At 40.7% G+C, this 16,484-nt stretch overlaps 1 protein-coding gene across 3 annotated transcripts in view; it reads left to right on the top strand.

Annotated features, from left to right (window-relative positions):
- Positions 1-16,359, top strand: part of CASP7 (caspase 7, apoptosis-related cysteine peptidase) — a 46,190-nt gene extending 29,831 nt beyond the window's left edge. For all 3 annotated transcript variants that reach the window (XM_008571025.1, XM_008571026.1, XM_008571024.1), the window contains 4 exons: positions 290-418; positions 2,984-3,159; positions 3,535-3,664; positions 14,284-16,359. In XM_008571025.1, the coding sequence (XP_008569247.1) occupies positions 290-418; positions 2,984-3,159; positions 3,535-3,664; positions 14,284-14,513 (665 nt within the window). In that variant the 3' untranslated portion in view covers positions 14,514-16,359. The remainder of the gene's footprint in view (positions 1-289; positions 419-2,983; positions 3,160-3,534; positions 3,665-14,283) is intronic.
- Positions 16,360-16,484: the final 125 nt, after the last annotated feature.

A 16,484-nucleotide genomic window follows, 5' to 3' on the forward strand; every position in this document is an offset into this window, starting at 1 on the left:
GAAAAAAAAAAAAAAAAAAAAAAAAAAAAAAAAAAAAGGGCTAAGAATCATGGAGAGCCTTGACTGGAGTTGAGTGCTACCATGAGGAGGCTCAGCCATTGTGGGCAGGCTGAAGCGCCCTCTCCTTTAAGTTCACTCCTCATTTCACTTGCTCATTTAAATTGGGACCATGGAGGGCGTTTGCGCTGGGGCTGGTGCGGGCTGCATTCAGCGCCTGGCCTGCTGGTACCTGCCCATGGTATCCGGCCAGGGATTACTCATCGGTGGACTTGTTGCTTGATTCCTGCAGGTATGGGCGTCCGAAATGGAACAGACAAAGATGCAGAGGCCCTTGTGAAGTGCTTCCGCAACCTGGGGTTTGAGGTGGTTGTCTATAATGACTGCTCTTGTGCCAAGATGCAAGACTTGCTTAAAAAGGGTGAGCACTTACAGAGCCTCTGTCTGTCTTCCTCCTGTGCCCAAGAGGAGCAGGGCCCAGGCTGGTCTCAAGAGGATGCCTTTCCAGGACGCAGAAACCTGAGAAGGCTTCCTCCCTCCTGGCCAGTCTGTACCTGTCCTGGGGTGGGCAGGTCTCTTCCAGGAAACTTTAATCTCTCCATAAAGTGATGAAATCAGCTTAAATTCCAGCAAGAGAAACAGGTCCTGTATATACAGAACGGTCGCAATTTCAAGACGATAATTTCTAGAGAGGTAGCAAGTAATCTATGTCATACTGTCCAGAGTGGAGTTTAAGTGTAAACTTTACCCTGATGGCAGATAGAGAAAATAATTTCCATTTACTTCAGAACTACTTTATTTTTTATATAGCATGTTCACACAATTATTTTATTAAATCATTAGCACAACCCCTGCAGTGTTGGCCAACAGAATGTATCATGCCTGTTTTATAAATCAATTGACATCCCTTTTTTAGAGAGGATGAGGCATAGTGAAGGTTACAGTTAGGAGGGGCAGAACTGAAACCAAGCTCTGGTCTTCTGACTCCAGGACAAATGCATTTTCTATGACACCACACTATCTGATGGATGGATGCCACGTAGGCTACTCTGGCATTTAGGGCAAGTATATGAAAGTAATATCCTGCTAATTCATTAGACAGGGACCCACAGACAGTAGATAGCAACACAGTTCAAATCACTGCTGCTTTTCTTAGCTATGCAGAAAAGGAAAAAGACCCACTTTCTCTTGTTTTTCTTAAAAAAAATAGGTGTCTTTTTCTGATTTCTTCAAACTTGAATCTTACAAACTGACCTTTTGTACCCTAGTAGGTCATGTGATGGAGCAGACTAGAAATCAGAAGTCCACATTCTGGGTGTAGCCCAAGTTCTAGCAGCAGGATGATGTAGGCAAAGCAACCGTATCTTCCTGATTTTTTTGCTTTTCTGAAATGGAGATCCTGGTGCCAGATCCTCCTGCTTCCTGGGGTTGGAGTGAGGATTAGCCAAGAGAAAGTTTGTGAGCGTGCTTCGAAAAGTGTACAGGCACAAGGGCTTGTCCCAATTATGGTTTCTGTTCTCATGAAAAGTGAGTCACTGCACCCAAGCCCAGAGCATGTTTATTATCCTACCAAAACAGTAAAGTAGTTCTTTTTCTAAGTGACTGTCTGTGCAATCAATTCCAGTGAGAACAAAACTCCCATTGTCCAACTCTAGCCTAATTCATCTGATCTTCAAGTAAGCTAAGAATTCCAGCTTCCATTGCCATCATCTTACACGTCTGTTATCAAAACTAAAACAGAAGTCACCGAGCAGATTGATGCCAGGTGTCTCCGTGATTCAGATGGGAGAGGCCACACTTGGGCCTTGCAGCACCAGGGTTTGAAGCAGGGCTCTAGGGCTCCAACAGGTTCTGCCACTCTGGGGCGAGGTTATGAAACCTTTTTGATATTCTACTTTTTATCAGTGACGTAAAGATAAACGAGGCCCCCTGCAAGGGGTTCTTGCAAGGATTAAATAACTCATGTAATGTACCTAGATCAGTGTCGGCACATGGTAGATGCTCAAGAAACTCCAAATCTCATTCTTCCCCCGTCATGGATCATAAAGTAGAAAGGATCTGTTTGTTAGTTAATTAGCTAGTTAGTTAATTAGTCAGTAGTATCACAGAACCTGAGATGAGTTTGCTTCCTCTCCTCCCTGTTCTAAGTTGAAAGCCAGTCTAGCATTTCTATTTCCTTCTATTTATTTTTTTTCTTTAATTCCTAAGAATTGCACTAAAATACACGTAACATAAAATTTATACTATTAACCATTTTTAAGTGCATAGTTCAGTGGCATTAGTACATGCACGTTGTAATGTAACCATCACTACCACCCATCTCCAAAATTCGTTTTACCTTCCCTCACTGAAACTCCGTGTCTAATAGACTAACACGAACTCCCTATGTCCCCTTTCCCCCAGCCCCTGGCCACCACCATTCTGCTTTCGCTCTGTGAACTTGACTACTCTGGGTACCTCATAAAAGTGGAATCATACAGTATTTGTCCTTTTGGGACTGACTTATTTCACTTAACATGTTTTCTTTAACAAATAACTTGCATGATGCTTATTATGCGGCCCGCTTTTACAAATATGAATGCATTTAATAAGTACTATTATCACCACTTTACAAACAGGAAACCAAGGCACAAAATGTTTAATTAACTTGCAGAACTAGCACACAGAACTAGCACACAACATGGCCACGCCCCTCGGCTCCCCAGTATGTTGCTTCGGCGACTGGTACTCAGAGTTCACTTCCTCATGAGGCAGCCCCATTCCGATTTCAGACTCTGAGAATTCTAGAATTCTCCCCCTCTCTAATTTCTCTCCACTTGTCCTCAATCTCGGGTGGTCAAAGTCCAGTCCTTCGAGAGGAGCCCGGTCCCCTGCTCTTCCCCACCCCCACCCTTCTGTGTCTCTAACACTTAGTGTCAGCCTCTGGGAATAATGCATCTGAGGGCTTAAGTTCTAACTTCTCATTGTTACAATTGTTTGCTTGTAGCTTCTGAAGAAGACCATACAAACTCAGCCTGCTTTGCCTGCATCTTATTAAGCCATGGAGAAGAAAATGTAATTTATGGGAAAGATGGAATGACACCAATAAAGGATTTGACAGCCTATTTTAGGGGGGACAGATGCAAAACCCTTTTAGAGAAACCCAAACTCTTCTTTATTCAGGTAATCGCTTTTCAAAGCCAATACAATTGAACGTGGAAATGAATTACAGAGTGACTGGGATGATATCACTTTTACAAATCGACATGCTGTTTCCAATGGGGTGTGCAAATTTGGGTTTTTGCAATCTCTAAACGGTTGGCATATTTGCCTTGGATCACAAATTATGAAGGTTTCTTTAAGACAGTGCCACACATTTATTTGCCTTGCTTAGTAATTCGACACAACATTCATTCGTTTATTATCCATTCATCATATGATGGCTGAACTCCCAGTGAATGTATGCCAGGCACAGTTCTAGGCACTGGAACGCAGCAGTGAACAGCACACAAATTTCTGTTCCCAACTCCATGGAGTGATCTCTGCTTTGATATTTAGGCTTGCCGAGGGACAGAGCTCGATGATGGGATCGAGGTTGATTCAGGGCCCATCAGTGAAAGAGACGCTCATCCCCGACATAAAATCCCAGTTGAAGCCGACTTTCTCTTCGCTTATTCCACAGTTCCAGGTATCAAATTCATTGTCTGCTAACTACTAACCTTACCAGTCCATTTCACCATCAAAATGCAGGCTTGGGGGCATATTAGTTTCAATAGTAAATTACTACTAACACAGTGGCTTAAAACACACAGCTGTATTATCTTGTAGTTCTGAAGGTCGCTGTTACAAAATGGATTGGTAGGGCTCTACTGCTTCTGGAGGCTCAGAGGAAAAATCCATTTCCTTTCTTCTTTGCAGCACGTTAGAACCTCCTGCATTCCTTGGTTTGTGGCCTCTTCCTTCATCTTCCAAACCAGCAACCTCACATCTCTCTCTTTCTGACCACAGCTGGGAGAAGACTCCTGTGATTAGACTGAGCCCTCCTGGGTAATCCAGGGTCATCTCCCCATCTCAATTCTGTAACCTTAATCACATCTGCAAAGTTCTTTTTTGCCATATAAGGTAATATATTCAAAGGTTCTGGGGTAAAGGCATCTCACTAGGGACCATTATTCTGTCTACCATAGGGATATATTCATTCTCTAGGAAAACTGACTTCTCCTATTTAATATTATTACTGATAACTAAAAGAACAAACATTTCTATAGTGCTTTACCAAGTTAGAGTGTTTTTCATGTCCTTTTCCTCATATCAATTTCACAATAATTGTTTAAATAGAAAGTTTGTAATTGCTGTCCTGATTTTACAGATGAGAAAAAAAATTGAGCTTGGGTGAGCTTAAGTGATGTTCCCAAGGTCAGGTAGAGATTTCAGTAGATGATAAAGCCGTGGCTGAGGCCAGGATTCCTTTACATGCAACCTGTACACAGGTACCAGAAAATGCCAGTAGTGAGCAAGCCTACCCATTATTAACCAAGCAGCTTGTTTGACTGAGTCTGTTCAGTGAAAGTCCTTCCTTTGTCTCGGGTACAAACCATCACTAAATTAGAATTCTCCCCACAGTAATAATAGTTTTGTCCAGTGCTTGGTGCAAAAATATTGGTTACAGTAAATAAGTAGGTGTGTTTGGAAACCATCTCTAGTAGGAGCTACAGATGGGATTTTGTGAGAACGATAACTTCACAAGTTTTAAGGATGGTATAAGATAGAACATAATTTGGTCTTCCCGCTCTTGAGAGGGAGGTGGTGTGATGGGGGCTATGTCTCTGTAAACAAACCTTTTGCTAGAGTTTGTTTAGGTGCCCTAAGCAAGGGGTGGAGGAACTAAAAAATAAAGGGTGAACTCGTCTAGGGAGGCAGGTGAGAGAGGCTGTCCTAAAAAGGAGATGCCGTAACTGACTCCTGAAAATTCAAACAACAGGGCAAGAGGCTGGCTTCCCAGACAGAGTGCAAGGGGTCAAGTATCCCAGTGCATTTGGTGAAACTCAAGGCTGAATCACAGAGTGTATCAGTCTGCTTGGGCTGCTGTAACAAAATACCATAGACTGGGTGACTTAAACAACAGAAATTTATTTCTTATAGTTATGGAGGCTGGGAAGTCCAAGATCAAGGTGCTGGCCAATTTGGTTTCTGGTGAGGGCTCCTGTCCCAGTTGTACATGGCCATCTTCTCTTGGTATGCTCAAATGTGCATGAGAGAGAGAGAGAGAGACAGCAAGAGAGCAAGCGAGAGAGTTCTCTGGAGTCTATTTGTATGAGAACATCAATCCTATTGAATCAGAGCCCCACCTCGTGACCTCATTTAACCTTATTACCTCCATAAAAGGCCCTGTCTCCAAGTACAATCACACTGGGGGTTGGGGCTTCAACATATGAATTAGGAGCAGACACAGTTCAGTACATAGTACAGATTGTGATGGGGCATGGCAAGGGTCAAACCAGGGCAGGCAGGTAAGGGGCCCTATTGTGACAGGCCCTGTGTGCTGTGCTAAGCAGCCCTCACTTTACACTGATAAAAGGGTGCAAAGGAACTGTTTTAGGTCAGAGAAGCATATGATGAGATTTGCAGTTTCTTTTTTTTTAAAATTATTTATTTATTCAAAATATTTTAACATTTACTTGTACATACTTGTAGAGTACAGTATGTTGTTTCAGTACATACATCTACTGCACAATGATTCACTTAGGGTAGATAGCATAGTTTTGTACCCATTTGTCCACTACTTCTGCCCCCCACCCCAACCCCTGGTCTCTGGTAACTATCATTCTACTCTCTATTTCTATGAGAGACACGTTTTTTTTAGATTCCACACGAGTGATATCATGAGGTATTTGTCTTTTTTTTACTTACTTCACTTAATGTGATGGTTTCCAGTTCATCCATGTTGCCACAAATGATAGGAGGGTTTTTTGATACATGAGGAGTATTGCATTGTGTATATATACCACAGTGTTTTTATCCGTTCAGCCATTGATGGGCATTTGGGTTGATTCTATCTCTTGGCTGTTGTGAATAGGGCTGTGATGAACATGGGAGTGAGTGCAAGTGTCTTTTTGATAGACTGATATATTTCCTTTGGTATGTACCCAGTAGTGGGGTAGCTGGGTCATAAGGTAGGTCTATTTTTAGTTCACTGAGGAACCTCCATAGTGTTTTCCACAGTGGCTGTACAATTTACACTCCCACCAGCAATGCAGGAGGGTTCCCTTTTCTCTGCATCCTCACCAGCATTTGTTATTTTTCGTCTTGCTGATAACAGTCAGTCTAACTGGAGTGAGATGCTATTTCATTGTGGTTTTAATTTGCATTTCCTTGATAATTAGTGACTTTGAGCATTTTTTCATGTGCTTGTTGGTCATTTGTATGTCTTCTTTTGAGAAATATCTTTCAGGTTCTTTGCCCATTTTTTAATTGGGTTATTTAGTTTTTTGCTGTTGAATTGTTTAAGTTCCTTATACATACTGGATATTAGCCCTTGTTTATAGAAGCATAGTTTGCAAACATTTTCTCTCATTCTGTAGGTTGTCTCTTAACTTTGTTGACAGTGTCCCTTGCTGTACAGAAGGGGTTTAGTTTGATGTAGTCCCATCTGTGTATTTTTGCTTTAGTTGCCTGTGCCTTTGTAGTCTCGCTCAAAAAAGCACTGCCCACTCCCATTTATTGTCGTGTTTCTACTGTGTTTTCTTCTAGTAGTTTCATAGTTTCAGCTCTTAAATTTAGGTCGTTGATCCATTTTGAGTTGATTTTTGTATGTGTGAGAGACAGGGGTCTAGTTTCAATCTTTTGCATGTGGATATCCAGTTTTCCCAGCATCATTTGTTAAAGAAGCTGTCCTTTTCCTATTCCCAATTGTATATTTTTGTCATCTTTGTCAAAAATTGGTTGGCTGTAAATGAGGAGGTTTATTTGAGGGCTCTCTATTCTATTCCATTGGTCAATTTGTCTGTTTATATGCCAGTACTGTGCTGTTTTAGTTACTATAGCTTCATAGTATATTTGGAAGTCAAGGAGTGTGATGCCTCCAACTTTGTTCATTTTGTTCAAGATTGCTTCAGGTATACGGGTTCTTTTGTAGTTCCATACAAATTTTAAAATTGTTTTTTCTATTTCTGTGAAAAAAATTTATTAGTATTTTCATAGAGATTGCATTGAATGTATAGATTGCTTTGTGTAATGTGGACATTTTGATGATGTTAATTCTTGTAACCCATGAACATAGGATATCTTCCCATTTATTTGTGTCTTCTTCAGTTTTTTCCACCAGTGTTTATAGTTTCATTGTAGAGGTCTTTCACATCCTTGGTTAAATTTACTCCCAGGTGTTTAATTTTTTTGATAGGTATTATAAATGGGATTTCTTTCCTGATTTCTTCTTTAGCTATTGTGTTATTGGCACATATAAAGACTATTGATTTTTGTTAATTTTGTTTCCTGCCATTATACTGAATTCATTTATTAGTTCTAGTAATTTCTTGGTGGAGTCTCCAGGGTTTTTTATATATAGGATTATGTCATCTGCAAATAGGGATAGTTTGACTTCCTCCTTTCCAATTTGAATGCCCTTTATTGCTTCCTCTTGCCTTATTGGGGGGCTAGAACTTCTAGTACTATGTTGAATAGGAGTGGAGAAAGTGGGCATCTTTGTCTTGTTCCAGATCTTAGAGGAAAAGCCTCCAATTTTTGTCCATTTAGTATGATGTTAGCTGTGGGTTGTTGTATGTGGGCTTTACTGTATTGAGGTACATTCCTTCTATACCTAAATTCTTGAATGTTTTATCATGAATGGGTATTGGATTTTATTAAATGCTTTTTCTGTATCTATTGAAATGATCATATGGGTTTTTTCCCTTCATTCTGTTGATGTGATGCAACATGTTTATTGATTTGCATGTGTTGAACCATCCTTGCATCCCTGGGATGAATCCCACTTGATCATGGTGAATGATCTTTTTAATGTGTTGTTTGATTCTGTTTGCTAGTATTTTGTTGAGGATATTTGCATCTGTGTTCACTAGGGATATTGGTCTGTAGTTTTCTTTTTTTGTTGTGTCTTTTCTGATTTTGGTAAGAGGGTAATGCTGGCCTCATAGAATGAGTTTGGAAGTATTTGGCATTAGTTCTTCTTTAAGCCATCTGGTCCTGGGGATTACTTTGTTGGAAGACTTTTTATTACTGCTTCTATCTCATTACTTGTTATTGATCTGTTTAGGTTTTCTAGTTCTTCATGATTCAACTTTGGTAAGTTGTATGTATCCAGGAATTTTTCCAGTTCTTCTAGGTTTTCCAGTTTATTTGCATATAGTTGTTCATAGTAGTCTCATGGTCTTTGTATTTCTGTTATATCACTTAGAGAGTCTCCTTTTTCATTTCCAATTTTATTATTTGAGTCTTCACTCTTTTACTCTTCATTGATCTAGCTAAAGATTTATCAATTTTGTTTCTGTTTTTGAAAAACCAACTCTGTTTCATTGATCTTTTTATTTATACTCTAATTCATATATTTCTGCTCTGATCTTTGTTATTACTCTCCTTCTACTGATTTTGGGTTTGTTCTTGTTTTTCCAGCTCCTTGAGCTGTAACATTACGTTGTTTATTTAGAGTCTTTCTTCTTTTTCTGAGGTAGGTATTTAGTGCTATAAACTTCCCTGTTAGGACTGTTTTTGCAGTATCCCACAAGCTCTGTTAAGTTGTGTTTTCACCTTCATTTGTCTCCAGTAATTTTTTACTTTCCTTTTTGATTTCTTCTTTGACCCATTTGTTGTTTAGGAGCATATTATTTAATTTCCATGTATTTGTATGGTTTCTAGTGTCCCTTTTGTTGTTGATTTCTAGATTTATTCCATTGTGGTCAGACAAGGTAGTTGATATGATTTTGATTTTTTAAAATTTGTTGAGACTTGTTTTATGTCCTAACATATAGTCTTTTCTAGAAAATGTTCCATGTGCTGCTGAGAATAATGTGTATTCTGTAGCTGTTGGGTGAAATGTTCTATAAATGTCTGTTAGGTCAGGTCAGCCTATAGTAGAGATTAATCCTGATGTTTCCCAGTTAATTTTCTGTCTGGATGATCTGTCCTTTGTTGAAAGTGGGGTGTTAAAGTCCCCAACTGTTATTGTATTGGAGGCTATTTCTCCCATTAGGTTTAATAGTAATTGCTTTATATAATTGGGTGCTTTGGAGTTGGGTGCATATATATTTAGAATTGTTACATCCTCTTGTTGAATTGATCCCTTTATTATTATATAATGACCTTCTTATCTTTTTTTACTGTCCTTGGCTTGGAGTCTATTTTATTTGATGTAATTATAACTACTCCTACTCTTTTTCGAGTTTCCATTTGTATGAAATATCTTTTTCCAACCCTTCAATTTCAGCTGATATGTTTCTTTAGCAGTTAAGTGAGTTTCTTGTAGGCAGCATATTGCTGGTTCTTGTTTTATAATCCATTCAGCCACTCTTTGTCTTTTAATTGGGACATTTAATCCCTTTACATTTAGGGTTATTATTGATATATAGGGACTCATTACTGCCATTTTGCCAATATTTTTTCTGGTTATTTTGTAGATCCTTTTTACTTTTTTCCACTCTTACTGTCTTCCTTTGTGGTTGAGTGGTTTTCTCTAGCTTTACTTGATTTCTCACTATTTCTTTTTAGTATATCTCCTATAAGTCTTTGTATTATGTTTACCATGAGGCTTACAAAAAATATGTTATAGTTTTAACAAATTATTTTAGACTAATCACAACTTAACTTTGATATCTAAGAAAAAAGAAAAAAACAAAGCCAACTCTATGCTTTAGCATCAACCCCCCCGCCTCGACTTTTTGTTGTTCCAAGGTACATCTTTTAATATTGCATGTCTCTTACATGGTTGTTGTATGTGTTATTGTCTTATTAGGTTTATCCTTTAGTCTTTATGCTAAAGATATAAGTGGTTTATTCACCACTCTTACAACATTAGAGTTTCTAAGGTTATCTGTGTATTTACTAATGAGTTATGTACCATCACATGTTTCCTTGCTACTCTTTAGTGTAGTTTTTCTTCAGGTTGGAGAGCTCCCTTTAGCATTTCTTGTAAGGCAGGTCTAGTGTTGATGAATCCCCTTAGCCTTTGTTTCTTTTTCCTTCAGTACTCTGAATATATCATCCCTTTCTCTTCTGGCCTATAGGGTTTCTACTGAGAGATCCACTGAGAGACATATTGGGGCTCTGTTGAATGTTGTGTTTCTTCTCTATTGTGGCTTTCAATATTCTCTCTTTGTCTTAGTTTTTAATAATTTGATTATGATGTGTCTTGGGGTATTCCTCTTTGGATTGAATTTGATTAGCACCCTCTGAGCTTCCTGTATCTGGATGCTGTTGTCTTTCCCCATACTTGGGAAATTTTCAGTCATTATTTCCTTGAATATGCTTTCTAGATTTCTTTCTTTTTCTTCCTCTTTGGGTATGCCAGTTATATGTAAGTTATTTCACTTGAGGGAATCCCATATTTGCTATATTTGTTTTATCTTTTCTTATTCTTTTTTCTCCTCTGATTGGACAATTTTGTGTGTTTTATCTTTGAGCTCACTGATTTTTTCCTCTGATCAGGTCTGCTGTTGGAGTTTTCCATAGAGTTTTTCAATTCAGATAATGTATTCTTTATTTCTAGAATTTCTATTTTTTTTTCTAATTGACTCTACTCCTTTGTCAAGTTTCTCATTCTGCTCCTGAATTTTTTTCCAGATATCATTTAATTTTCTACGTGTGTCTTCTTGTGACTCCATGAACATCTTTAGGAGGGTTATTCTGAATTCTCTGTCAGATATTTCAGAGATCTGCTGCTCCTCTCCATTGCTTATGCTTTGTTTGTTTCCTTTGGTGTGACATATTTTTCTATACATTGATGTCTGGGAGTTTGAGGGGACTGCTACCTTTTCTAGGTTGTATAGGTGGTTATCAGAGCTTCGTCTCTGGTCTGTGGTGGGTTAGTAGCTACTCCCACCACTTAGACTCTGCACAGGAACTAATGTGTAGAGTCTAGGTGTGGTTAGTTCCCGAGTGGGGAGAACTTCCTGTGGGGACCAGACCTTGAGCTTTGTGCTTTGAGCTTTGCTGCTTTGCTGCTGATTTTCTGGAGAAGGCTTTTTTTGTAGATCAGATCGTTAATCACTTTCAGGTCTGGGCTGTGTGGAAATTCCAGACAGCTGAGTCTTCCTCCAGACTCAGCTCCTGGGGCTGTCTTTCCTACAGATTGTGCCCCCTGCAGCTCTATCACTCTGACTGATTTCCACTGAGACCAGCCAGCCTCGCTGTGCCCAATGTTCCCCTAGCAGGCCAGCCTTTCTCCTGCACTGCAACCATTTCCCATGAGGCAGGCTGGGTATTCATTCCTCATGATAACTTGCTGACCTCTGAGCAGCTCCTTTCTCCAGTGGCCACGGCTTGCTCTTATACAGGCTCAAGGGAATCCTGCCAGTGGTCTTCATGGCCTGTGGGCTGGTATGGTGTGCTCCAAAGCCCTCCTCTCCCCTGCAGACTCCAAGCAGGTTTATGCGAAGGGAGCTGCTGTGGCTTTTTCTGGCTTCTATACATGTGCAGCAAACACTCCTCGCCTCCTACCAAGATAGTGCAGAAACAACATGGTGGCTCAGAAGTGCTCAGGCCTCAGAACAATAGGTGTTGTCCTGCACCCTCTCGCTGTGGCCTCTCATACCTTCACAAACTCCACAGGTCTGTCCTCCTCTTCCTCCAGCTCCAGCGGTCCCAGGTTGGCAGTCTTTGCTTTTTAATAGTCTTAAATTGGTTACTCATGGGAGGAGCAAAGCTGGGAATCATCTCTTTTGCCGTCTTGATGATGTCACTAAGATTTGCATTTTCAAATGGTTGCCTTGGAGATCCTGGAGGACGGGGGTTAGAGGACATGAGCCCAGAGGCAGTAATGAAATGGAAATGATAGTTTATGCCCAGCCTCAGCAGATTATTTCATTGAATGAGGTAATGTATGCGACCCCCTCTGCAAGTGAAATGCATTGTCATTCTGCTAACGCCATTGAGCTCAAGCCTCATGCTGGTAGCTGTCAATACTGTGTGCTGCAGGAAAGAATTCTAAGTGCTCCTCAGTGACTTTACACAATAGGTTATTTCTGTTTATTGTACACACATTGCATAACTGATGGTTACAAATGATCATGATGATGACCCAGTTCTCACCAAACTGGTGTGACCAGTTGGCAGTAGGAGGAAGAGGCACAGCTTGTCAAGTAAGCCACATACAACTTTATTTTGTCTCACGCTGTCCTTTTAAATGGGGGGATGGGGAGGGGTAAAATCTTCCCTTGAAAACTTCCTGGGTGAAAACTCCTGCAGGTCTATGGCTTTGCTCGTGCTAAGATATTAGACACGATTGTGGTTACTTTAATTCACACACAGTCGCACTACGTAACCAGAATGCCCAGTCTGAGATAATGACAAAAACTCCTAACCTGACTTAGCTTTAAATTTCTCCCAATTCCAGATCAGCCTGCTGTAGGCCAAGGTGCTAAGAGCTTTGCTCCTTCACCTGTCTCACCTCCTCTACCACTTGCCAGATCCCTTTTTAGATTCTCCCAGGGTCAAGATGGGAAGGATCCAGGGAAGGAGAGAGGCGAGGTAAGGGGCAAGACATGAGTCCTGGCCATCTGACCTCTCATGCTGTGGACGGGTCAGATGATTAAAGCCAGTGCTTTTGTGAGCTCCTGGGTTCCCTCCTTGGCCCTTGGATTTGTGTCTCTATTCCTTGTGAGGCATTTGATTCCTTCCTCAGCTCCTGGGCATCCTCCAGGGTACTTGTGCATCCTCTTTCTGCTGAGGTCACCTTGCCCCTTCAAGAAGACCTTTGGACAGGACAGTTCTGAGAGCCCCCAGGTAAACTCGGGTTCCAGTACCAGAGCAGCTGGCAACCCTGCCCTAACAGGAAGTGACAGGGAGCTTACAGCATGCCATTCACAGGATACTTCTTTTACCTGACAGACAGCCTAATGCCTAGTTGTCTCACCTGTAACCAGGGGCTTCCTCACCTGGGAAACTTATTTATATTGACAGACATCATGATGGCTCTTGTCTGACCTTTGTCCCGTTTATACCTGCCTGATCATTGCACTGGCACTGAGAGACCAACATTGTGTTCTCCCCAGTGTCCTGAGTAAAACCCGGCCTGGAGCAGCCCCTCATTCTTCAGGTAGAAGGTGCAAATTCTGTACACCACCACAACAGGAAAGACTTTTACTTACAGATCCTGGGCAGGGAGGGCGCAATGAGTCTCGAGGTCAGTCCTGCATCCCCAGGTCACACAAGGCAGGAACGAAGAGTCAGGCAGAGAGAGAGAGCAGGGCCACTAGCGGTGCACATAAGGGAATAGGGTATGGGTCACTTTAAGTTTGCAGGCAAATGTCTGAATGGTCCCTTCAAAGGAAGTGGCAGGAAAGCAGGGAGCTTGGGCTGTGTGGCACGGTGTTTTACTTCCAATGCCTCAGCAGCAACTTCTGCTGTGTAGTTCCATCACAAGGACCCAGGACAACCCAAGAGCCAGCTTTCTCTCCCAAAGACCACATCTGGTCGATGAGAAACACATCCCGTGCCCTGACAGTGGCAGCCTTTCCAGGGCAGCAACCTCTCCTGGCTCTGCCCGTAAGGCAGTTGGTCATTCAGCCACCTCTTGCCTCTAGATTTTATCAGCAGGGTCCAGCTCTAGTTCTGTGTCCCCAACAGAAAGAACACATCTCAAAATTCTCAGAGGTTCCCTCAGATCCCTTCTCTAGGCTTGGATTAGAAAATAGCACTTATCCCAAAAAGGTGGTGAGGAGTTCCAGAGTGATGGAGGGGTCCCTCAGTCTTTCCTTTGGAAATCTCCATGTGCAGTCTTATCTCACACTCACTTAGGTATCTGATGTGTATCGTGTGGATACCTCCATCTACACTGATGCAGGAGAGTTTCCTGGCCACATTCACCAACACTGGCCCTTAATGATGTTGTCTGCTATTGGATTTCCGTGCTGGAATACCCAAAACATTTTGGAGCATCATCATGCAACCCTCTTAATCTAAAATGTTTGCTCTCTGAGCACAGCTGTGTAATTCTCATTAGTGTGCCTTGTATGCAGAGCAGAGTGAAATAATTTCCAAAAAGCAGGTGTGAGGGCCCCAGACACTGAAAGCCCATTCTAATCGGTAAGTGGAGCATACTAGAATAGCTGATCGCATCTTCTCCTTTCTCTCCTGTTGAAGGCTATTACTCATGGAGGAGTCCAGGAAGAGGCTCTTGGTTTGTGCAGGCCCTCTGTACCGTCCTGGACGAGCACGGGAAAGATCTAGAGATCATGCAGATCCTCACCAGGGTGAACAACCTGGTGGCCAGCCACTTTGAATCTCAGTCCGATGATCCACTCTTCAACAAGAAGAAGCAGATCCCATGTGTGGTCTCCATGCTCACCAAAGAACTCTACTTCTGTCAGTAACCATCCCAGGGGTGCATTCAAGCTGAGAAGCTATGCATCATTCATTGATAAATCAGATTTTTTTTGTTGTTTTTTTTTACGCTCTTGAAATATCCGGGAATTCTATAGGATTTTGATTTCAGGGAAATGTATTAATTCAACAGGGAAGAAACTTTCTGGTGCTGTCTTATGTTCTCTGAATTTTCAGAGACCTTTTTTACCTTGTTATTCATGACTTTGTAATTTCCTCTTAAGATTAATTTTGTTTGTATTTTTTTCACCTAGTTATCACACTTAGTACATGCAACAAAAATGACCTCTGCAGAAGACCTTTGTCTGTGTCTACTGTAATCAATGGTGACGTTGGTAAAGTCAGAGTCATATTTGCACTTGGCAAAGAGAATCCCAGTGCTTGACAGAAAACAACCAAGGGTATTTGTTGTCCTGTATTGCAGAAAGTGGGTATTGCATGTGGTTTGAATGCTTTTTCATTGGCTTAGGGCAGATTCTCATGAAAAAATTCCCAGATAAGTTAGAGGAGAAAAAAGTTTAATGATTCTAATATGTATCAATCAGGATCCAGTCTGAAAAACAGAAACCATTCTAAGTGTTTCAGTAGAGGGAATTTAATACAGGAAATTGACTTATGTAGATGATAGAAAAGAAGCCAGATAGCTGGAAACCACACCTCAGGCTATGAGGATAATGGGAAGAGGTGTGGTTTCCTGAGTCCAGAAGCTGGGATCATCCACAGGAGGTGGAACCATGGTGGGCACTGCTTGGTGGGAGCCAAGACCACCCAAGAATTGTGGAAAATGGAGCCATGGGAAGGATAAAGCCACTGCCTGAGATGGAGACAAGGCCTTGCCTCTCCTACTCTAGAGTCTTCCATCAGTACCTTACCACTTCAGTCCTACCTGGAAGCCAGATGGCAAGGGTCCTAAGAAGTGTGATTTCCTGAGATGCAGAGCAGAGCAAGGGATAGTGAGGTAGGGGATGAGCAAGAAGTGGATGTAAGCCTGGCCCATAATGTGAACATAAGTAATCACATTCCCTGATGTTCAACAGTTCACCCATTCATTCATTTATTCATTGAGCTGTCAGATAATCTACATATATATAAAACAATCTGTTTTAGCTTTATGTGTAAAATAATCTGTTATAGCTTTAAAATGTATCTGGAAGTGTTTAGATTATTCCAATTTTTTGTTACCTCTAATTCTGTAAGTGGGGTAGAGTTTATGGGAAAGATTTTTGGCACTTCGTTTTCAAGGTAGTGTTACCTTTCGAATTCTTAATTACTTATTATTTTTTCTGCCTAGTAACTGGTTAACAAACAAATGTTCTTCTTTATTGATGAAAATGTGGTGCTTAATTCCTAACTAGCTCGGTGTACTTTTCTTTTGAAGTTATTTGTGGCACTGGGGAAATGATAAAACAGGATAAGAACTGACCCTACTGACTTGGTCTCCACACAAAATATAATGCATAATTTTCTTTTGAATCTGGAACACTAATAAAATAACTAAATAATCACTTGTGAAGCTGAGACTCTTCACATAAAGAGTTAATCATCATATAAAGCTGTTTGTGATGAGCTGCCATTTATTAATTTGACAACAAAATCAGATGGTGTAAAAGTAACTTCTTTCAAATAAAAAAACTAATTTAGGGCCAGTTTATTAGACTTGTCCCTGGTTTCCTGCCATCTAAAATACACCAAATGTTGAAAATTTAAGTGGAGATCAAGAATCAACAAGCATCTACCTACTGTTCCCAGAATTCACAGTCTGTTCTTTGGAAAGTGTCAAAGAATAAGTGTGCCTAAGTGCATTGCAATTTGAAATAAAAATCATATCATATTCCAGTTATTTGCACTGTGAGCTTCATTAAAGGGAAAGAAATGATCTCAAATGTCAGGGTTAAAGTTTTATATATATATATATATATTTTTTTTTTTTTTTCCTTTTTGTCTTTTTTACTGACCGGTAA

Source organism: Galeopterus variegatus, unplaced genomic scaffold (assembly GCF_000696425.1).
Source record: "Galeopterus variegatus unplaced genomic scaffold, G_variegatus-3.0.2 Scaffold654, whole genome shotgun sequence".
Taxonomy (NCBI): Eukaryota; Metazoa; Chordata; class Mammalia; order Dermoptera; family Cynocephalidae; genus Galeopterus; species Galeopterus variegatus.